The sequence below is a fragment of the Elgaria multicarinata genome, chromosome 2 (assembly GCF_023053635.1).
Source record: "Elgaria multicarinata webbii isolate HBS135686 ecotype San Diego chromosome 2, rElgMul1.1.pri, whole genome shotgun sequence".
Taxonomy (NCBI): domain Eukaryota; kingdom Metazoa; phylum Chordata; class Lepidosauria; order Squamata; family Anguidae; genus Elgaria; species Elgaria multicarinata.
In genome coordinates, this window is record NC_086172.1 from 146,442,702 (window position 1) to 146,466,355 (window position 23,654).

Consider the following 23,654-nt stretch of genomic DNA (forward strand, 5'->3'; position numbering starts at 1 on the left):
CCTATCCTGTTTCCCTGAGCATTGCAGGATGGATTTAATTGAGAATATATGAGGGGTGCGGGTTTTTTTATTGTGGCTGCACTGTTTTTATTACTCCATTAAAACAGTGTTGTAATACAATGCGTAAGCAGCCTTGAAAGCCATTCTGGCATAAATGTGGGACAATTAAAACATCTGTTTAAAATATAGGCCCTCCCTAATTTTTTTCCATGGTAAAAATGAAAATGCGGTGAAGCAGAGATCAAGTCAATGTGCGACTGCTAACAGGAAGCTGATGGAACTCTCAGTATCCTTACAATTTCCAAAGAGTTTGGAGGAAGCTGTTATGATGACAATTCTTGAAGTTAATACATTTGTGTGTTCTCTTAACATTGGTTAGGAGTTAAAGCACCGTCTGTGGTGCTTTTTTGCATTCATGGGCCCTTCTCAGCTTCTCTCCCCCACGTTTGGAGGCTTTGTGGGGGGTGGGTAGTTGCTGTTAAGAAGTATGTTCAGCAGGGCAAGGCGCTAAAGGGGAACACTCAAATGGATTATAGAATCATAGAATAGCAGAGTTGGAAGGGGCCTACGAGGCCATCGAGTCCAACCCCTGCTCAATGCAGGAATCCACCCTAAAGCATCCCTGACAGATGGTTATCCAGCTGCCTCTTGAAGGCCTCTAGTGTGGGAGAGGCCACAACCTCACCAGGCAACTGATTCCATTGTCGTACTGCTCTAACAGTCAGGAAGTTTTTCCTGATGTCCAGCTGGAATCTGGCTTCCTTTAACTTGAGCCCGTTATTCCGTGTCCTGCACTCTGGGAGGATCGAGAAGAGATCCTGGCCCTCCTCTGTGTGACAACCTTTGAAGTATTTGAAGAGTGCTATCATGTCTCCCCTCAATCTTCTCTTCTCCAGGCTAAACATGCCCAGTTCTTTCAGTCTCTCTTCATAGGGCTTTGTTTCCAGACCCCTGATCTTCCTGGTTGCCCTCCTCTGAACACGCTCAGCTTGTCTGCGTCCTTCTTGAATTGTGGACCCATTAGCTTGGACCCATTGCCTTTCACAGGTGTTTGTATACTGCAGTAGTTGTGCTTCTAACCAAAGCAATGGGTAGATGTAATAGTTTGCTCTATGGCGGTAGTGTAGAAAAGAGGTGACTAGTGTTTGGAATGTGTGCTGTCCTGCCATCTGCTCTGTCATTCTCAAAAGGCTCAGTGGGATGGTTAGAAAATACACCCTCACTTGGAAGCCTATCCTGGGAGGAGAAAGGAAACATACTCTAGTTATGGACCCCTGGGGTTGGGGAAACTTTTGGCCTTCCAGCTGATGGACTGCAATTTTCATTAACTATGCTAGCCGGGAGTTGGAGTCCAGCAGTCTGGAGAGCTACAGAGACTCCCCATGCCTACATTAGTGGCACCAACACTCTGAAAAGCACCATGAGAGCACTTGGGCATCTGAAATGTCTTAATGAACAAACAAAAAGCTTCAATTGGAACTTTGCTATCACCTAGTGAGGAAGACAGTGGGCAACACAGCCTGAAATGATACAGTATAGCGGGGCTGAGAAACCTACAGCCCTCCAGGGGTTGGATTGCAACTATCAGCTCCAGCCAGTCTAGCCAATGAATCGTCCAACATCTTGAAGGCTACAGGTTCTTCGTCCCTGACATATAGTTGTGATGTTGGTGGGTAATGGAAAGGGTTTCAAGTTAAATGTCAGCTACTGTAGTTGTTTTGTATTTGTTATATAGCAAAGCTCTCTATGTTCTGTAAGGATTTCTTTAGTTCCTTTTGATCTAGTTTGCATGTTCAGCAGCATTATAAACTAGGTCAAAAGGCACTGTAAAGAAATCCCCACTGAACATAGAAGCTTTGCTATATAACGAATATGAAACAACTACAGCAGCTGGCTTTTAATGGCTTTTCTTTTTAAACATAAAAATGGATTGCCCCTTCCTGTATTGAAGGAGCTAGACTACTATCAAACAATACCTACTGCAACAGCTTCAAAATCCACTCAAGTCATACAAAGAGAAAAGGGACCCATATCATTATTGAATCTTTAGTGAGATTATTTAGCTAGAGTAGACTAGGACATAAACCAGTTCCATGTAGGCTCAAGTGATGTGAGCGAAGAATACAGAGTTATAGGTAAGAACACTTATAAGAAGGAAAATGTACTGTATATTACTGCATCACTGTTACATATTTGAAATAAGGGTAAAGGTTGGCGTTGCTTCATTGAAAGGTGAATAGTTTTCAGGATGGTTGAAAACCTAACCAGACATACCTCCAAATTGGATTTCCAAAGATAGATAGGGCCCACCTAAGATTTTTTGTTGCAGGGTAGACATTTTGTGCCAAAGCCCATCTCTGAAACACTAGGCTCCCTGACTGGCCTGCTATTTCCAATATTCTAGGGACGCCTTGCAATAAGGCTATTTGCAATGTCCATAATGTTGGGCTGGCCCTGCTGTGGAACCCAAACTAGGCCCTTGCCTAGGAACTGCCGATGAGACAGCTGGTAACACCTCTGAAGATTCACACGTGCTTAGTTGTGCTATGATCCTTTTATTGGATTTTAAAACATTCACAGACAAGAAAATGGAAGATCCATTGAGAAGGGGTCACAAGGAGAGCCTTTTGCTTACTTTCCCTCTCAGTAATAGCTTGTCTTCAATCTGCAGAAGAAGCAAAGTGTAGAAGGTGCACATGCAAGCTGTGAAATACATAAATTAGTACCCAAGACATCCATCTAGTGGCACTTTAGCAGAAGTGCACCAGTAAGCTGGGATGAGTTAAGCTTGTGTAGAAGCAAAATGCTTCAAGGGTAAAATTAGGGAAGACTGATGGGGCAGATATAACTGCAGAGCACGAAAAGAGAGGACGCAGGTCAAGGGAGTGGGGGGCAAGCAACAGAAGCTAGAGGGGGAGGAAAGCTACCCCTTTGGGCCATGTCTGATTTGGGGAAGCCTATGATGAGGCCCTACTTACATTTCTCAAGGAGCAACGAATAGGGCCCCCTAATATTTGGTCTTAAACATGCCTTTTCACAGGATTCTTTGACAATAGCGCCAGGATCATAAATGCTCCTCTGATGCCTAACCTGACCGCCCTCAACTGCTAGTGAAAGAGAGCCTGAAAGTAGAGTAAGAGCAATTCAAGGCTGAAAAATCAGGACCCAGAGCCAGCTCTGTAGTTTTCCCCCTGAGCAACAGCAATGTTAGCACCAACCAGGTTCATCTGGCCCAGGACATTCTACAAGGGGAACAGGTGCTTTTGGAAGGGTTAGGGGTCATCCTCTGGCAAAGACACACGCCAGCAGATAAAACTGCCAGGTGTTACATTTTGGCAGCGTGGCTCTTCTCCCTCCCCGCCACCCATTTCTTCAGTTCTTAGTATGCAACCAGCTTGGTCCACTGGATAGTGCTGAAGAAAGGGTGTGACTTGATCCTGCTCACTCCATCTTCTCCAGAGCCCAAACGGTGCTCGGGATCATACTGCAGCAACTGAAAAGAATGAGAAGGAGGAAGTTCAGGCTTCCAATATCTAGAAAGAAGCCTGTTTCTACTAGCCCAGGCTAGGAGGGATGGGGATTGCAGTCCAACATGTCTGGAATGCGCCAACTTGGGGAAGGCTATTTTAGCCCCTCTCCCATTCCTTGAATTAGTTAAAAGCAGCCTTACCTCTGACAGCATGGAAGAAGCAGACTGGCTGAGCTTTTCTGGAAGGTGGAGCTGGGTGTGAGGATGGATCCCTGAGGGGTGATTCTGAGCTAGGGACTGTGCGAGAGAAATAAGAGCAAGTTAGAAATGACATTCTGCAGCAAAGGCTGCCAGTGCAGAGGGGGTCATGTCCTGAAAACCACCTATCACTCCTGACTTGGCCAACAGATGTTAACCAAATAAATTCTTAACAAGGAAGTAGAAGACACTGAGGCTAAAATGCAGGCCATCATGCACCTAGTCATACTCACTGATGTTATGCTCCACACCTTGAGACATCTTTTACTTAGCACCACTGCCCCAGACCTTTTCCTGAATTCCCAATATTAGACGACTCCTCTAGATGTATGAGAATGTCAGGCTACTCACCGTTCCACTCAGTAACTCATAGAGCAGTGCACCAAAGCTCCACCAGTCACAGGCTTCTGTCAGCGGAGAAATTCCACCCACCTCTGCAGTGAAAAGAACATGAATTACAAAGCAGAAAGACGTTGAGAAACAATGAGGCTGAAAACCCTCCCCTGCATCTGCTTGCGTTTTTAAGTTGTATGTTTTTGTGGTTTTAAATTTTTGTATATTGTTTTAAAGTTTTTTTATCCTATGTAAACCACCCAGGGAGCTTCAGCTATTGGCGGTATACAGACGCAATGAATAATAATAATATGAATAATAATAATACCAACAGGCTGCATTCACAACAAAAAAGAGGAGTCTCAGCCTGCATGTCAAGTGGGGGGTGGGAGATACCTGCCTCCCCCCCACCGCAGCTGCAGAGAACAAGGAGAAAGATTACCTCTCCCTTACCTGGAGCACAGTATAAATCTTCCAGTGCCTGGCTGCAACACTGTTGCTCTACCTCGCTCCACTGGCCAAAGAATGTGAGACGGATGTTACCTATAAACCCACAAGAATGTCAAGAGAGGTTATGCAAAGGCGTACGACAGACAAGCAGGCACTGTTCATATTTCTGCCACTTGCCTCCCTAGCTGATGGTTTTGCAGTTTTGCTCTAAAAGCAGTGGTGGTGTCTGATTACAGATGTAAAATAGCACCAAATAGGGCTGAATTCTGGCGTTGTGGAATGATGGAAGTATCCCCCACACCCCAGTGGCTAAAACCTGGCAAGTTTGATTTGCCTCACAGTCTAGATCTCTGGTGCCTGTTGCATTAAACAGCACTATGCGCCATCAATTCACAAAGGCCCTTTAGGGCTGAGGAAAAAGACACTGTCAGATAGTCCTCTTGCCAAACATAGTCCAATAACAAAAACCTGACTGAACACTACAGTAGTACAAATCTCAGCATTCCAAACCACTGGCTGGGGGTTGATGGGGGTTGGAGTCAAAAATATCTGGAAGATGTCTGGTTGGGGAAAGCTGCAGTAGCAGGAAATTTTGTTTCTCTGTTGTGTTATGAAACTCAAAGACAAAAGAAAAGAAACAGCAATGTTCTTTCCAATGAAAACTAAAACTGCAGCTACCCTGGATGAGGGACAAAAGCGCAGGGGTGGGTGGGATTTGTAGGTCTCCAGATGTTGGACTCAACTCCCATCTCAACTCTGGACATCATGACCAATGGTCCAGGATGATGGCCACAGGTTCCCCCTAGCATGGACTTAAGCAGTTCTCCACCCCCTTCTCAAGAGAAACTTACCAGTATCATCTAACAGCAGATTTCGTGGGTTGAGATCTTGGCACAGGACCCCCTGTTGGTGGAGACCCTCCAGAGCCAAAACCAGTTGGGCTGCCCAAACTTGGATCTGGTTCTCCTTTATATCCCAGGTTCCAGAGTCATGCCTTTGGGCAGCCTGATGTACAGGAAACCCATATTGTCCTGATGGCAGCTGGCTTTTGTCCTGTTGGGGATCAAGAACCAGCTCTTCCTGCACAAAGCGCCCTTCATCTCTCATTTGTGCCACCTTCCACTGATTCTCCTGACTGCGGTGGTTCGGTGGAAGAGGACAGATCTGCCTTTGTCCTGGGAGAGATGCTGGGGAATGCGCAAGGCTAGGCATTGGCCGACATGGGCTTTCTGTCTTTGACATGTCGCATCTTCTTGCTGCCATCAGGTGTGACTGATTGCATCTCTCACCTGTCTGTCGTTTTGGCTCCCGCTGAGGAGTGGTCCTCTCAGGTATGCTGCTGATCTCATCAACTGTGGTAAATGAGTCCCGTGGTGGGAAAATCAGACCCTGGCTGACCAAGTGGCTCTGTCCCTGAGGTGTTGGTTTTACATCCGATTTTGTTGCACCAAACAAAGCGTGTGTTGTACTTAAATCCTTTCCTCCAGTAATTTCCAAAGGCCCGGTGGCAGGTTCAATATGCCACCTGTGGTCGGTCACTGCTCTGGCATGCATGTGGGCAGGTGACCGAGTCAATGAATGGTCATCACTTCTCAACAGGTGGTGATTTACAGGAGCAAAGATTGGGCCAGCACTGTTCTCATGGTAGTCGCCACAGCTCCGCTGGGACGTAGAATCAGCTTCTTGAGGATTTCCAATGAAGCCGTCCTCACTGGTTTGCCCCAAAGCCAAGCTGAGCTTTGGACTCTGCATACGGGAGCAGTCAGAGGCATCGTGCTGGAAACAAGGATGTGAGTGAAGATGGAGCCAGAGGGTCCCCCCTGTGGGAAACGGAAGGAGGAGGAATAATAATAATAATAATAATAATAATAATAATAATAATAATAATAATAATAATAATAGCTATTGGAAACATTTCAACTCTAGATCCCTAAAGGCTAAGCCTCCTCGTCCATTATTCCAGGTTGTGGAGATTAACACTGTGAGAGAAGAGAGAGAATCCAAAACAGTTCAGATCTCTTTTGTTGACTTAACTGGTTAAATTGGGTGGACAAGGGGGCAAAATTTTAAGTTGCACAGAGAAAATTATTTTTTCAGGAAGGTTCCCAACCCCACTCCTATATGAAGAAAAATTCTGTGCCGTTCAAACCTTGGTTAACCTACTGTATCTCTGCAGTCAGTCTGATAAGTGGTATGATCTAAAATAGCCTTCTTGCGGAAGGCTGGTTTAAAATATGCTGGCCCCACAGGGCAACTCCTTAGGAAGGACATGTCAAACATGCCTGGCAAGACCCCGCATGCCCAGTGCTTTCAAGTTAACAAGCACACAGTGGTTGACCTGCAAAAATATGTACAACAAACTGCTATGAGCTCAAGGACAAGACATTACAAGAATTGTCTGTACTGCGAACTAGAGAGCCAGTGCTCATAACTGCACAATCAAGGAATATTCAACTGCATTGGCTAGCTCTGTTATAGTCAAATAACTTGAGGGGCTTGTCTTAGGGAACACCTACAAGTCCTGTGCATCAGACTCCTGTCCAATATTTTTGACATGTCACTGAATTGCCTATTTGGTTATTTCTCATCCTGTTCTGCCCTAACCATGCTAAGATTGGAGCACAGCCAACCAGACAGCCAAATACTGTGAGCTGAATCCACATTTACGTGTGTGGTGGAAACTGACTTCCGCACCCCTTCTGTCACCTGAAAATGCTACATAGAGGTTTGAGGGAAATAGGGTGCTAAATAGGGTGAGGTGTGGTGTAGTGTGGGGGACTCCCTAAAACTGGGTGGAGCCACCTTCCATGAGCAGAGCCCTTCTGTCCAGGGAAGGCAGATTCTTGAACCAATTCAGTGCCAGAGATAGCTGGTGCTGTTTCAGCTATTGTAACACTGTTTGTTCAATGCATGTGCAGAAACAAGATTCCTACCCCAGTTTCCTGAAGGGAAAATTAGTTTACAGGTTAGTTATCTTCCTAGGCTGCAATGCTCCTACGCCACTGGTCTCTGATGAGCTGTAGGATGCTGCAGAAGAGCTACTCCAACGTGGAGAAGAAGTCTGATGACAGGGCAGCACTTGCTCCATCAGAGGCCCTCCAAGGAGCCCCAAATATGCTAGTAGAAAGCTCAGCCTCTTAAATTTCATATAATCATAGAATAGTAGAGTTGGAAGGAAGGGGCCTACAAGGCCATCGAGTCTACCCCCCTGCTCAAAGCAGGAATCCACCCTAAAGCATACTTGACATATGGTTGTCCAGCTGCCTCTTGAATGCCTCTACTGTGGGAGAGCCCCCGACCTCCCTAGGTTATTGCTTTCATTGTCATACTGCTCTAACAGGACGTTTTTCCTGATGTCCAGCCAGAATCTAGCTTCCTGTAACTTGAGCCCATTATTCCATGTCCTGCACTCTGGGATGGCCTTCCTCTGTGTGACACAACCTTTCAAGTACTTCAGGAGTGCTATCATGTCTTTGCTCAGTCTTCTCTTCTCCAGGCTAAACATCAGCTGTATTTCAGAAGCATTAGGGCTGGGGGGAAGGGGCACGCCGGGGATGGATCAGGGGACGCTTTGGATCCATAGCACCCAAAGCCACCTCACTCAACCAACAAGTGCCTGACAAGAGAGAAAACTATTCCACCTAGCATAGTGATTCCCCCTCCTGTTATGGTCTATGGGAGGATTCCCCCACCCCCAATTCAAAGGGACACCCACCCCCATAGGGCTTAGAAAGTGGTGGTTTCTCTGCATCCTCATAGGATTGTTCTGTAAGTTGATTCTTTCATCTTCCTTTGAAGTAGCTGGATCAGGCCACTACTGGAGAACATACCCAACATCTCAGAGGGTTTTTTGGGTCACAAACACAAGTAATTCCATTCTCGTGCATGCATTTGCATCTCCCATCCTTTTCCCTTGCTACTCTATTATTTTATTATTATTATTATTATTTATTTATATAGCACCATCAATGTACATGGTGCTGTACAGAGTAAAACAGTAAATAGCAAGACTCTGCTGCATAGGCTTACAATCTAATAAAATCATAGTAAAACAATAAGGAGGGGAAGAGAATGCAAACAGGCACAGGGTAGGGTAAGCAGGCACAGTAGGGTAAAACTAAAAGTATAAAGTCTGCACAACATCAAGTTTTAAAAGCTTTAGGAAAAAGAAAAGTTTTTAGTTGAGCTTTAAAAGCTGCGATTGAACTTGTAGTTCTCAAATGTTCTGGAAGAGCGTTCCAGGCGTAAGGGGCAGCAGAAGAAAATGGACGGAGCCGAGCAAGGGAAGTAGAGGCCCTTGGGCAGGCGAGAAACATGGCATCAGAGGAGCGAAGAGCACGAGCGGGGCAATAGTGTGAGATGAGAGAGGAGAGATAGGAAGGAGCAAGACCGTGAAAAGCTTTGAAGGTTAACAGGAGAAGTTTATATTGGATTCTGAAGTGAATTGGAAGCCAATGAAGAGATTTCAGAAGCGGAGTAACATGGTCGGAGCGGCGAGCCAAGAAGATGATCTTTGCGGCAGAGTGGTGAACAGAAACCAACGGACTGATGTGAGAAGAAGGAAGGCCAGAGAGAAGAAGGTTGCAGTAGTCCAACAGTGAAATAACCAGTGCATGAACAAGCGTCTTTGCGGAAGAGACAGACAAAAATGTTCGAATCCTGGCAATATTATACAGGAAAAATCGACAAGATTTAGCTACTGCCTCAATATGAGGAATAAAGGAGAGCGAGGAGTCAAATATAAAGCCAAGGCTACTCCCCATCTTATTCCAACAATTGCCAATGCTGCCCACTGGTACTTCTCATAGCCTCTCCAATTTGTTAGAGGCCTTCTTTTATACAAACACTAGCAGATATTCCCAGCATTGCTTGGGTCCCCAAATAATGTTAATCCACTTCACTCCGCTTGTTGCTAACGCTGCTCCTTGCTGCTCTCTCAAGGAGTAGCATCACCGAGGAATGGAGGGAAGTGGCTCTCAGTGGACACTGGCAGCTCCAGGTAAGGTATGCTGGGATGTGTAGGCATTTCAGAAATCTTGGGCGATCGCCCACATGGCCGTGCGCAATTCCCCATGATCTCTGAAATGCCTGAACCTCCCAGCCTGCGTTTGGCGGACCGCAGGTGGCCCCATCCTCTGAGAGGCACTTCCTTGGGAGTTGTAGGCGTCCACATAGGATTTGTTTTAAATTATTTAAAAATAGTTAAACCACAAAATTTGGATTTTGGGGGGAACATTGTACAGGAAGACCTATCAGCGTCCCAAATTTCAAGTCTGTAGCTCATCTAGAAGTGGGTAAACATTTCCAGACATACAAACTCCCACAGCTTTATATATAGACAGATAAATTTTGTGCCTCTCACACAAAATAATCCCATTTGAACCATACAAAATTTACACCAAATGAAGCTAAGAGATGGGAGTGGGTATACAACAATACTCACCCTTCACATGTTCCAAGTGGAGGAAGATGGAGTCCTCACTTACAGAGTAGCGCAACAATTCAGCCATAAAAGGGATCCCATGTGGGATGATCGTCTGCCTTTCACGGGTCTCCACATGAGATTTGGGGAGGCTCTGAAAGGGAATATGGAATCAAGAGCTGTAGACCGACCAACTGGACAGCCCCTGGCCAGAAAAGCCCAATGGCCTATTCCATTGGGGCAAGGGCCCATGCGTTTTCCTTACTGCCTTTTTACTATAGAATGCAGTTGCTTCTGGTTGGCCACTGTGGGAAGAGAAGTCTGGGCTGGATGGCTGTTCTTATGGGTATCAAGGAAGCCCTATTGATGGTTAACAAGCCACGAGAGATAAGGCAAGTCCAGATGCCTCATAATTTAGCATCGGCATGAGGGGTACAAGTTTAATGTTTTGCTTGTGTCTAAAATTCCTTAAGTCTGATAGGCTAGAATGCAACAATGGACACTATCCAAAGCAGAGATGGAGAAGCTATGGCTCTCCACATGATGTTGGACTACAACTCCCATCATCCCTGACCATTGGCCATACAGATTGGGGATGATAGGAATTGGAGGGCCGCAGGTTCTTCAACCATAAACCAAGGAGTGATATTTTATTTATTTATTTATTTATTACATTTTTATACCACCCAATAGCCGAAGCTCTCTGGGCGGTTCACAAAAATTAAAACCATCATAAAACAACCAACAGGTTAAAAACACAAATACAAAATACAGTATAAAAAGCACAACCAGGATAAAACCACACAGCAAAATTGATATAAGGTTAAAACACAGAGTTAAAACAGTATAATTTAAATTTAAGTTAAAATTAAGTGTTAAAATACTGAGAGAATAAAAAGGTCTTCAGCTGGCGACGAAAGGAGTACAGTGTAAGTGCCAGGCGGACCTCTCTGGGGAGCTCGTTCCACAACCGGGGTGCCACAGCGGAGAAAGCCCTCTTCCTAGTAGCCACCTTCCTCACTTCCTTTGGCAGGGGCTCACGGAGGAAGACCCCTGTGGATGATCTTAAGGTCTGGGCAGGTTCATATGGGAGGAGGCTTTCCTTCAAATAACCTGGCCCCAAACTGTTTAGGGCTTTAAATGTCATTACCAGCACTTTGAATTGGGCCCGGACCTGGACTGGCAGCCAATGAAGTTGTAAAAGGACTGTCGTAATGTGATCTCGCCAGCCAGTCCCTGTTAGTAAACGGGCTGCCTTGTTTTGTACCAGCTGAAGCTTCCGGACCGTTTTCAAAGGCAGCCCCACGTATAACGCATTGCAGTAATCCAAGCGAGAGGTTATCAGAGCATGGATAACTGTAGCTAGGTTATCTCTGTCCAGATAAGGGCGTAGTTGGTATATCAACCTAAGCTGATAAAAGGTGCTCTTTGCCACTGAGTTCACCTGTGCCTCAAGTGACAGTTCTGGATCGAAGAGCACCCCCAAACTATGGACCCGATCCTTTAGGGAGAGTGCAACCCCATCCAGGACAGGGCAAACATCACCTCACCGGTGATAGATGCAGTGACTTCCTGGAACCTGAAAGTTGGATATATTTGTGAATTATTTCATATAAAATAGGTTTTGATGCTTTGTGGCAGTAGCTCCTGTTTGCCCTGAAGACTCTCTTGATAGAATCAGGCAAACCAACCAAAGATTTTCAGCAATTTGGAATGTTCCAACAGTTCTGATCCACATAGATTTTGGAGTCTTCCTTTGGAAGGCAGCTTATATTTGAACATACAAGAGAAGGATGTATTACATTCTTCTAAAAGTGGTGGATATGCAAAAGGAAAGGAATCCCTCAATATCACAGGACATGTTGGAAACTTCCCAAACTAGATTCAGCTTTGTGATAGTCTCACAAACAAACAGAACAAGATGAAGGCCTAATCTACACCAAGCAGGATATTGCACTATGAAAGCGGTATATAAGAGCTCCATCATACCTACATGTTTGCCCTGGTTTGCCCTCAAATTATCCGCCTTCGTTTCCGTAGTGTATGAAAGCCTGAGCACTTATACCTTTGTGCTTTTACGTTTCATTCATCTTTAAACCTCTCCTCTCCTGCGCACCAGCGTATCGCTGTTGTTCAGTTGAGATGCACGCTCAGATCTCCTTTGTACCTCCCCCTACAGTTCATTGGTTGTTGGTAGTTGGGCACCTCGCCCTCCCTAGTAATCGACATGGGACACTCCTGGTCTTGCACTGCTTTTTCCTCGGAAGTAGCTTCTCTTGAAAACTCTGTCTCTCTCCTACGTATTTTTGTGGTTATTCCCTGTTGCCTAGGCTACGTCCACTCCCCTCACCCTGCCTGGAGGCTTTGGAGTGTGAACTGGAGAGGGTTGCAGGGTTGTGTAAATCCCACTAATTTCAACTGCATTGACATCTAATTCATACTGAAATCCCATGCATGCTTACCTTTGAGTAAACCCCATTGAACAGAGACAGATTTACTAAAATGGAGTTTACTTAAAGGTAAGCATGGATGGGATTTCAGTATGAATTGGATGTAAATGCAGTTGAAATCAATGGGATTTACTCTTTAGTGAAGGAATCAGCAGATAGCTATTTTATAAACTTGGAAATGCAACGGCTTAGCATGATCAAAGGATCGATCCTTTGCACTTGTGGACTACCAGGAAAAGGGTTTAAGGGGGTGGGAATTTAAAAAATCCTAAAAAATCAAGGGATGGACCGATCTTATTCAAACTTGGTATGCTGAAAACTCTACTGAAGAGCTATCAGTGTGCCAATTTTGACCTCTTTATCTTTAAAAATGAGGGAGCTATGGGCAAGGAGGGTGCATTTTCCACATTTCTTTTAAGGTGAAAATGTACCCCTGGTCATGCTACTCAGGAGTAAGAACATAGAGTTAAATGGACCTCACGCCCTCCCCCTTCACAGCTGAGTGGAGAGTCGCACAGCCCTCCTCTTTTGTTAGCGAGACCACCCTTAGACACACACGCCCCCAACAAAGAACGGCATGGTCGATAGAACGCAACCACAGAAATACACAGGAGGGAGGAGAGCATTTATTTCGCAGGGAGGGAAAATAATCCAGACTTTCTGCGCTCCAAAAAGAAATGAAACATGGAGGATAAGAGCTGAAATGAGTGCAGGACGTGAACGACGTCATGTGGGTATCGGGCTGCAAAACTGCACACCAGGCATGTGGAGTGTGCGATAAATCACTGGTGTGATGGAGCCCTAAGAGGCAGGAGCCACACCAAGCAGGCTATAGCACTATGAAAGCAGTATATGATATGTGTCAATGGACCCCAAAACCTGTCAGTGCACTTCAATACTGCTATAAAGCAGTAGTGTGGCTCCTGCCTCTTATATACTGCTTTCATTCTGCTTTCATAGTGCAATATCCTGCTTCGTTTGGATTAGGCCATAGTCAAGAAAGATTCAAAACCATGTTGGTTCTGTGGTAGTACTGTGCCTAGGATTGCCAAATAAAAAGGACACAGAGGAAAGGAGAGGCACATACCTTCAGTATAAAGGTCCCCCCAGTAGCCGGGTCCTGCACTATCTGCACCTATAAGCAACACAAAAGCATAGATCAACACCACCCTTTCAAGGACTGCCAAAGCCCAGAGACAGTCTAGGGATATGCCAATGCTTTTGCCTTACTCAAAGTAAGTGCAGGGACCTGGACCAGATCACAGCCCTAGAACAGGAGTAGGGGGCTTTTACCCTTTGCCCAAATCACACACCCCTGCAGCTGCAATTTGCATAGGAAAAAGCCCCCACTCACTTCAATGGGAGCTTTTATCATCTAAGCAAATTGCAGGTGTGATGGCGGGGGGGGGGGAGAATTTGGATTGGGACCCCAGCAAAGGGTTAAAGCCCCCCAATCTCACACTAGGGTCTTGATCTCATTTAGGTCCCTGAACTTACTTTTGAATAAGAAAAAAGCAATGCCATAGTCATGATAAGGCTCTAGTCCATAAAAACTCACATCATAATAGGTAGTTTAGTTTAGTGCCCCAGGGTTCTTATTGCTCTTGCTACAACTGCATAACATTTATTTTTAAAATGTATAAACTGTGCTTTCAGCACAAAAAGGATTTTAAGGCAGCGTACGTAAAATGATCTAAAAACAATACAATAAAATCAAGCTATATAAAATATATAAACAATCTAAAATCTAAATAAACAATAACATTAGCTGGCATAAAATTAAAAAAGATATTAACTTGAATTTTAAAATATAACATTTTAAACTCTTATTTTAAAAGGCTGGTGCAAATAAAAAGCTTTTAACCTGGCACTGAAAAAGGTACAGCTTTGGCACACCTCTCAGAATTCCAAAGTCAGAGTGCCACCACAGAGAAGGCCCTTTCTTGAGAAATATAGAAGTACAAAAAAGTGCCTCATTTGATGAACTTAATGCACAGGCAATTTGATATGAGAGGAGGCGCTACTTGAGCCCCAAGCCATTTGGAGCATTGTAGGCAAGCACCAACACCTTGGATTGGGCTTGGTAGTGAATAGACAGCCTACAACATGGCAATGCTTCTGGAACATTTTTGCCCTCAAGCTATTCTCAAGCGCAAACAATTAGTTACCTTATCAATTATTCCCACAACTTTACAGCGCCTCAGGTTCTCCACTGGTGTGCTGAGAGTCCTAATTGGCCGAAAGCGAAGGCTGCTGTAACCCTGTCGATCAGTAAGAATTGATAAACATCTTCAGTTGAAAAATTAACGAGATTGGCGTGGAGTGAGGGAGGAAGTAGCAGGACTCAGGGTTTATTTATCCCTGGAAGCCAACTGTATCTACACATCTAACACAAATTAGTTGGTGTTTTCATCCTTTGTTGGAAGCTTCAGCACTTGTAATCCTTCCCAATTTACAAAACTATCTTAACCCTACACACACAAAAATCCAGAGTGTCTATTAAGTATTGCAAAGGAACTCCATCAGGGTTGAGCAAACTTTAGTTCTATGCAGGCATTTAGCCTGCTCACACAAGGCCAAAATGGGGGAAGGAACATGGCCACATATGTAACCCCCACCCCCAATATCCCTGTTCAGTCCCCAACTTCTCGATGTTGAGGAGAAAGGTCTGAAGGGGTTTCCAGTCACATTCTCTTGCACCCAAGTAGAAGCCTCTGTGAGATCGTGATCCCTGATAAACTTAATGCAAGTAGAAGCCCCCTCATGTGAGCAGGATGTATACTTTTATACCAACGAAATCCAATTTCTGTGCTCAGAAATCCAGAAAATCTTAGGTAATATATTTGCAAATGTTTATGTATTCAGTTTACATATTCTTGCTTCCAACATTCAGGTATTTAAAGTACACGCTCCCTACCTTTGCTTCTCAGCTAGTGTTTTCATTCTTCAGTTACTTCCTCTTTTCAAAAGAGGAAATACAGAACGAGCATGAAGCTCATTGAGGATGCAACTCCAGTTCTTGCTCATCACATCCATCTACTGTGCCCTCTCACTCTCATTCCGTGCACATTTCTCATGTGCCAAATGCTTCAATAACAGCCTGCACCTGGAGGTATTATCTTAGTCATTAAGCGACATCCCTAACCCCCTAGTTTCTCACCGTTTCAGTGGAATTTCCATACCCCAGAGTCCGTTGTAGATGGCAGTTGAAGATCTCCTCTGAACGTTTCAAATACTGGGTGATCTTCCGCTTCACAGCTTCACGGCGCTCCTTGTTAGGATCAACTGTGTGAGAGTCATGAGCATCAATCATTCTTAGCCCTCATATTAAATACGTGGTTCTCCCTAGGTCCTTGAGTTTTCCCAACATCACAACACTTGCCCTATAACCATGGCCATTTGTACTCTGCACTTTGAAAAATTAAAATTCAGCAGCCCGGCAATCCAGCGCTGTACTAGGAAACTGAATTCTGTAACCATGAATAAATTTTGCAGATTTCCAAAGTTTCTCTTACTTTGCATCATTTTTTCCAGTTTTGTCTAGTCATTTGGATGGGCAGGAGCCAAATCAACACATGCAGCAGAATGAGGTGTGGTAATGAAGTGGTAGAGTCCTGAACAAGTAGAATGGACTGTACCATTTCAGACTGCAGATGGAGGATCACATTTTTTTTAAAAAAAATCCCTATGTAAAATAATCTCCCTGCAACTAGAAAAGTAACACAGCATGGAGCAGGAGAAGGTACAACCTTTCTCCTGATGTGTTTGTTTTTCTAACTTGCAGAAGGAAAGAAAAAAATATATGAGAGTGAAATGAAAATTTGTATCTCCCAACAGCAAACAGAAGTGGTATAGGTTTTCTTACCACCTCATCCAGCTGCATATGTAGACCACGCCAAGGCATTCTGCAGGGCACCAGAGCACAACCCTCAACCACTGGAAATCTTATTCAGAAATCCTCTGGCTTCTGAGATTCCAGCAAATATTGTCCTCAACTTCAAGCATATCTTTGCAGCTATAAGGGCTTCAAAATAACTTCAGATCTCCTATTTTCAAGATGTAGAATTCCGAACCATATTTTACAGATTTTCAGTATTACCATATCTTGTTTTTCAATATTATCATATCTTGTGGTAAGACAAAGAGAGCCACAATATCTTAGGGTGCAATCCTATATATGTTTAGACAGAAAAACATGGCTGGCTAGAAATGCTGGGAGTTGTGGGACTTTTTTCTCTGAACACGCATAGGATTGCCCCTTAAAAGAACAAAAGGAAGACACTGCAGCAGACCAGCCAAGTGGTCATTTGCAAGCTGGACAAGGGCCTTGCAACTCAGCCCTTCCATGTCCCCACCATACCTTGCACCCCATTGAGGAGCACATCCACACCATTCTTGTAGTGGTTGAATGCTTCTTCATAATCCTCGCTTACATCCCGCTCCAAAGCCAGACGGATTTGCTTCGCAGCATCCACCAGGTAGTCTCGCTTCCCAGTTCCATGTACATCAACACCCCCTGGTGCGACCCGGCTTCGAATCTGCTCAAGATACACTCGGGCTTGGGAGAAAGCTCGGGTACAGGACTCCGAATCCATGCCCAACTGGCACTCGAGACACGGTTTAAAAACTGGCCATTCTCAAGAAATCCTCACCAGTCCATTTCTTGTACTGCTTGAGACAAGACAGAAGTAGAGATAGACAAAAGAAGGCTGCAGCTAGTAGCAGGTTAGTGAAGGGTTTGGGGAAACAGAAAAGGACTACAGACCGGAACTAGAAAGGAACAGGGCTTGCAGGCAAGACAGAAGGTGCTTCCAGACCAAGGGATAATATCCAATGTTATTCCTATGTAGAATAGACCCATTAAACTGAATGGGACAAGTTAGTTGGGACTAATTTACCTCTCATTCATTTCAATGGGTCTATTCTAAGTAGGAATAACTCTAGATACTACTCAAAGCTTTATCATGCAATCACCCTGCCTCATTCATAACATTTCACAAGAGATTATTATTATTTCATTTATTTCTCATTGTTTCATGGGGTTTCAGACATCGTCATCTTTCATTTGTAACCCTCCTGTTTTTACCTGAGATTTCTCCTTTTTTTCTATAAAAATTCTGTTCAGGAAGAAAAGACAGAGTAGCTGCATAATGCCTTTTGTTGGTAGTGCCAGGTGGCATCCATCTGGAAGTACTCTTAAATCTTTGCTGTCACCAAATGAGAGCTATCTTAATTTATTAACTGCATAGGTGTTAAAATCAATTTGTGAATTAAATTATATTTGCATATGAATAAAACAGTAGTGCTGAAGAAAATATCAATCTACCTTTTATATATCAGGGCTAAGGAACCATGGGCCCTCCAAACACTATTGGACTACACTCCCATCATCTCTGCCCATTGGCCATGCTGGCTGGGGCACAGGTTCCCTATTTCTGTTTTAAATTTCAGCAAGTACCATCTTAGAAAAAGGATTCCCTCCTGCACAGGAAAAAAAGCCTCTTAAGAGGATACCAACCACAGTGCCATCAGGTCTGACTTTGGGGAGAAGTCCTACTGTGCCAAATGAGCAGCAGGAGACCCCCCAAACACAGCAATGCTGGCTTACCATATTTTGAAGTAGGTGAAATCATACACTGCCATCCAGAGAGGGGTCTCTCATAAGACAGCTAAGTTCAGAGTCTTAAATTACTTAACTGCACTATGGTGCAACCATCTATGGTCTTTGTAAATTACTGTATTGCGATTACCTATTTTAAATTGCTGCCAAATAAACAGGGGCGTTTTTGACCTAAAAGTTTTTTAATCCATTCTTCTAACCAATTAATCAAACAAATATTGCAGCCCAACTTTATAGAGATGAGAATATAGGGGAAAGGGGAAGGTGTGGATGAACCATTTCAGTGGGGTTGTTTAAGAATCACATTACTTTCAGGTTCTCCACCATCTTTTTTAGAGGCAGAAATGAAACCCCAGTGGCTATTTCTGGCTCTTGTTACTGTTAGTGGCAAACAGACAGGAAGCAAGACAACAGCAGTGGGACTAGTTGGTATGGTTAGTTTCAAGTGGAGCTGGGTTGGGTGTAGGGAGTTACAGACCATTAATCCCGCTGTGGAGACAATGGTGCTCTGGGTAAGGGTGGGAAGAAAGTAAATCTCCAGATATTTGGGACTTCGGCTCCCAGAAGCCCCTGCCAACTCGGCCAATGGTTGAGAGTGCTGGGAGTTGAAGTCCAAAATCTGGAGATCTACTTATTGCTCATCCCTGTGCTAGAGGATCCTTCTGGCTGCAACAGGCGTCCTACAGCCTCTCTCACGACAATGCCACCGTTTGGCGCAATCAGAGCTTGGCAGCAGGGGCCGAGTCGTGACAGAAACACACACGAGAGGAATCCCAGAAAGGCTTAAGCCAAGCAGTGGTGCTAAGAGGGCAGGCATCCGCTGCTGTCATTACAAAAGGCCGCACTAGGGAGATGGCCATATTACCTTTGCTACCCCCACCCCAGAACCGAAAGAGGCAAATAGGCAATGCCAAGGGAAGCAGATGAGCTAACCCATCCCGTTCTGTTCCTGGCCCCCAGCTAACCAAGGACAATGCATTGCAATCTGAAAGCATCTGGTCCCGGGCGTGACGTAGGTGCGCGCTGGGCTGGCAAGGCACAGGTGCATATGGGAGGGAGCAGGTGCCACAGGCATGCGAGGGGGCAAGGCAGTACCTAAAGGAGCCTGGGAGGTAGAAGTGCAGGTGGCGCACAGGCTCTTCCGCGCCGGCTTCCATCCCAGTCCTGGGACCCGTCTTCTCTGACTAGGAATCAGGTGTAGTCTCCAGATCGCCGGGTCGTGGTGGTCCACGAGTCCGCCAATTGGCTGCGGATGAGCTCATCATCCAGGCTTTTAGAATAACCTACCAATCGCCAGGCTGCCCATTCCCCGGCTCTCTCTTAAAGAGGCAGCGTCTGCAGAACCTGCTTATAGAGGCCGAAGTCTAAGCAACTGCATGAAGGGGGAGGTGTGGGGGAGCCCCGGCAGTTGTCTCAGCTACAGCAGAGGCTGGAAAATGCGCGGGGCTAGGGGCAAACGCAGTTAATTAAGTCAAAAGCAGTAGCCGGCAGAGAAGGGGCGGAGGGCCCAGCAGTTGCTCAAAACTAGAACTGAAATTGAAATTGCTTCTGCTGGGCGTGTTTCCCCCGAATAAATAGGTGATTGTACTCCGTGATAGCTACCTCAGTTCTTCCCCCACACTCATACACTATCATTATTAAATTTCTGAAAAGAAGGGCCAGCACTCAAGCCTTTCTTATTTTTTGGTAGCTGTTTCCCCGACCCCTGATATGTGGGGCTGTGTTGAGGGAAAGACATACTACCCATGTTCAACAGCACGAGGGGGGGTTTCTTTATCGTTACTTCACACAACCAGGGCTGGCCTAAGCCATTTTGCTTGCCAGAGGCAAAGGACAAGATGGTGCCCCCCCCCCCCCATTTCAGGTACAAAAAACAACCAAACACCGTCAACACTGGTGACAGGAGGATAGCATCTCTGCTGCACCTGAGAGCATTAGGCTAACTTAGGCCCTTTCTACACCTAAGGCTTATCCCAGGAAAATGGAGGGATCATCCCTGCCTGCTCCCAGGATCCCCTGTGTGGCATTTACATGCACTGGGATGATCCTGGAACAATCCCCGGGGGGGGGGGGGGCGAGGCAGGTGTAGAAACTACCTTAGAAAGCACAAAGCAGGCCAGGTTCTACCGTCCAATATCTTGATGTTGCTTTCCAAGCCCCAGCATAAGCCGCTGGCCTCACACTGGGGCTGTCTTGACGACGGCGCATTGGCACCTCGAGCCCTCAAACTCCTGCGTTTGCACTCCGCATTGTCCCCATGCGAAAGAACGAGGCAGGGGGGGTGTATCAATTGTGGGGGGAGCCGCTCTGCCACATCTTCTCGAGCCAGCAGGGAGCTCTGGGGCAACCAACCAGGGCAAGATCTGCCTGTGCCAAAGGAAAACAGGGATCGGTGAAACTTCATTTGAACAGGAACTTTCAGCTACCACTATCAATAAACTTATCTGGTTTTCCTTATCACAATATACCAGCATGCCAACAGTCTTATTGTATTTATTCTTACAAGTCTTCTCTACAGAAGGCCTAGGGCTTGTCTTGACAAGGGGAAAGCTCCAGGATGGATCCACAGTGGCGCACTGTCATTTATATGATGCAGCAGCCATCACAGAGCTGTCCCAGGGCATTCCCCTGAAGCTCTGGTTAAAAAAAGTTGAGACTTACCCTGACTTTTTGCTGTGAGCAAAGGCCGACGCACATTTGCCACCTGTCACCTTGCTCTGGTCTTACAGCTCAGGTGTGTCCCAGGGAATGGCTACCCAATTGGTCAGCATCAGCCGGGACAGGGAGGAAGGGCGAGCCGAACAGCCACTGGAACACCTCCATGCCCACAACAATAAGCAAACAAGGCCATTGGAGCCCAGTTTGATAGCTCTCTGAGCAGCTGAAGGTCCACCCTTGTCCGGTGGAAACATTCCACTCATTGCCAGTGCACAGGCCTTGAGGGTGCCACTGGCAGGGAGGGGGAAAGGCGCACCCAGCAGAAACGGTTTCACCGATCCCCATTTTCCTGTGGTACAGGAAGATCTTGCCCTGGTTGGTTGCCCCAGAGCTCCCTGCTGGCTCGAGAAGATGCAGCAGAGTGGCTCCCCCACTCCCATTGATACACGCCCCCCCCCCCCCCGGCCTGGTTCCTTCGCAACACGGAGCTCAAATGTGGGAGTTTGAGGGCTCGAAGCGCCAATGCGCCATCGTCAAGACAGCTCCCTAGTTTATTATGTTCACTTTGCAGGTAGAGAATAGCAGGTATCAAATTACTTTCCCCAAAGTACACAGACGTTCTCCCAAATCCTCATCCCTTGGCTCATGCATTCCCACCCTGTAGTAAGATATTCAGCAATAATGAAGGGTCACAATGGCCATTAATGCATCATACATCCAAGATACACTTGTTCTTGGAGGTTGTATTTTCATAAGAGGTGTTGCGGTGAGCTGACCAAAAAAGAAAATAGAAACTGCATCTGGATTTTGATCATAACATTTTATTTAGAATAACTTATTTGGAATGTTGCTGCATTGCACTGAATGGAAAAGCAGAAAACCCAAGTCCCATTGCACCCCATAAAAGAAGACTCCCACTCAAGGCCAGGTTCAATATTAAGTTGCACTCAGATTATTGTAATATAAGAAACAACAAACCTATTGGGTGAGATCAAAGGTCCAACTAGATATATATCTAACAGCGGCCTGTACGAGATATTGTATAGGAAATGTATGGACACAGAGCACATTAGGGAACACCCCATTTCCTGTTTTCATTAGGAACCTCTAGCAATTGCAGATACTGGAATGATCAGTGCTTATCCTACCTTGATTAATAGCTATTGATATTTCCTATCTTTAACGTTTTCCCTATATCATTTTGAACACATTTATTTATGCCATATATCCCTTGGCAGAGCATTCCACAGAATACCTATGCAGCATGGGAAAATACATCATTATCCTTGTTTTAAATTTAATAGATGTACTTTTCATTTGGTGTAGTTCTTATGGTATATGAAAGATAACTAAGGCAAACTCTCCTAGTTTCACCCCCCAACCAAAAGTATTTTAATATATATCACTCACTTCATTGCTGAGTCATCCCTTTTCCAAGAGAAAGAATGCAGGATTCATGAGATACTCAGAATGCAAACATGCCGCTGATTTATATATGGACATTATATACATTTTTGTTATGCTCTGCTCATTTTGTAGTAGATCTTAATATCCTGGTTGGGGTAGCTGCAATGCTATAAGAAGACATTTTCTGTGAAATGTCCACAATGGCATCAAGATTTCTTCCCAGAGCTAATTTCAGAGTTCAACAGTAATGTTATATATTGCTTTGCAACTATCCATATTGAGTTTGACTATTATCATACAGCCCACCTGCAGTTATTTTTTTGTTTCCCTTTCATATATGGCTAATTACTAACAGACTTTTGGACCACTGTGCTTGTGAGATGGATGGGCACGAATATGCTGGCCACCGCCACCACTGACAAGTGTGGGGAGGTGTGTCACACAAACCTGTGAGAGGAGACACAACTGGGTGGAGAACAGGTAGGAAGCAGGAAGGGTCTGTACTGGAACTCTTCACTTGCTTAGATTGCGAAAGTATTTTCCAATCCCCCTTCCCCACCCCCCAGCCAGCTACATCAACCACCGTCTGCAGCTGATAGTTATAAAGTGATTGCAATGGGTAAATATGCAGCAGAGAGAGGCAGACTGGCCAAGCACAGGATACTGCTGTAATTCTGTTGGGGAAAGTGATTCTGTGCACTTTTATAATAACACATATCTTAGGATTTGAGAGTACTCAATGCTCTCTCTTGCGTGGCTACCAGAACTAGGAGAAATTCTACTTGTGCATTAAACCTGCAGCAACCTGAGCACCACACACACTGCCTCCCCTCATAAGTAACATGCTGGAACTTCTTTCAGAACAGCGTCCACTGCCTTTGAATGAGGAAACTTTCCCCACAATTTCCAGGAAACTACTTCATAAGGAACATTAGTTCATCCAATTCATCAAGGAAAAATGCCATCTGGATGTGTTGGGAGTGACAAACCATTGCTTCTTCTGAAACATGAGTCCTTGGCACAGAGTGTGTTCGCAATGCATTAGCATTGGTTAAAAAATAATAATAAGGCTTAAGCCAGGGGTTGGTAAAGCTTGGCTTGAATGACGTTTTGTTTTGTTTTGGCACCTCAATCCCCAGCCAGGACATCGCATCCAGATAATTCAGCAAGTAATGTTTGCTTCTGACTTGAACTCGTTCATTCTAAGTTTTTCAAACGACATAATGCTGTATATTGCAAACAAGGCCAACTGCTCTCTTCTCGGACTTCCATTTTAATCCCGATTCTGCAGATGTCAGCATGAACTACTGCCTACATGTTGGCAGGAAATGGACCTAGACAAGTATGTGGCCGCCTCTATAACTGCTCCGTTCACCTGTGCCTGGTGCATCATCCTTGCAAGCAATTATCAGAAGCATCTCCTTCATAATAGCCTGAAATATTTCCCATGGTGACACTGTCTTTGTTCCTCTCTTTTTGCTCAGGAGTTGCAAGTGAGTGAGCTGCTGTGAGTCCCCCAGAATTCATCAGTCAAAAATGCAGTTGGCTCATGTATACAGGAGTGTTGAAGAGGACTGAGTAATAAAT

The 23,654-nt window shown here is 45.1% G+C and overlaps 2 protein-coding genes across 2 annotated transcripts in view; one reads left to right on the forward strand and one right to left on the reverse strand.

Moving 5' to 3' along the window:
• FCF1 (FCF1 rRNA-processing protein) overlaps positions 1-23,654 on the forward strand; it is a 173,353-nt gene that overhangs the window by 131,726 nt on the left and 17,973 nt on the right. The gene's annotated exons all lie outside the window — the stretch shown is intronic.
• RPS6KL1 (ribosomal protein S6 kinase like 1) lies at positions 2,830-17,090 on the reverse strand. The gene is made up of 10 exons (XM_063117873.1): positions 16,743-17,090; positions 15,543-15,667; positions 14,551-14,643; positions 13,470-13,517; positions 9,954-10,086; positions 5,362-6,330; positions 4,514-4,603; positions 4,079-4,161; positions 3,671-3,766; positions 2,830-3,493 (listed from the first exon to the last, which is right to left on the reverse strand). The coding sequence occupies exons 1-10, from the start codon at positions 16,975-16,977 to the stop codon at positions 3,380-3,382; spliced, it is 1,986 nt and encodes a 661-aa protein (XP_062973943.1). The 5' UTR covers positions 16,978-17,090; the 3' UTR covers positions 2,830-3,379.

What these genes read in the sequence shown, in the direction of transcription:
- RPS6KL1 (XM_063117873.1), bottom strand. Translation starts at nt 16,977, where the DNA reads ATGGATTCGGAGTCCTGTACCCGAGCTTTCTCCCAAGCCCGAGTGTAT. An exon ending in GCTCCTCAATGGGGTGCAAG is followed by an intron (nt 15,668 to 16,742) that starts GTATGGTGGGGA and finishes ACTCTCACACAG; the next exon opens with TTGATCCTAACAAGGAGCGC. An exon ending in TTGTGGGAATAATTGATAAG is followed by an intron (nt 13,518 to 14,550) that starts GTAACTAATTGT and finishes TGTTGCTTATAG; the next exon opens with GTGCAGATAGTGCAGGACCC.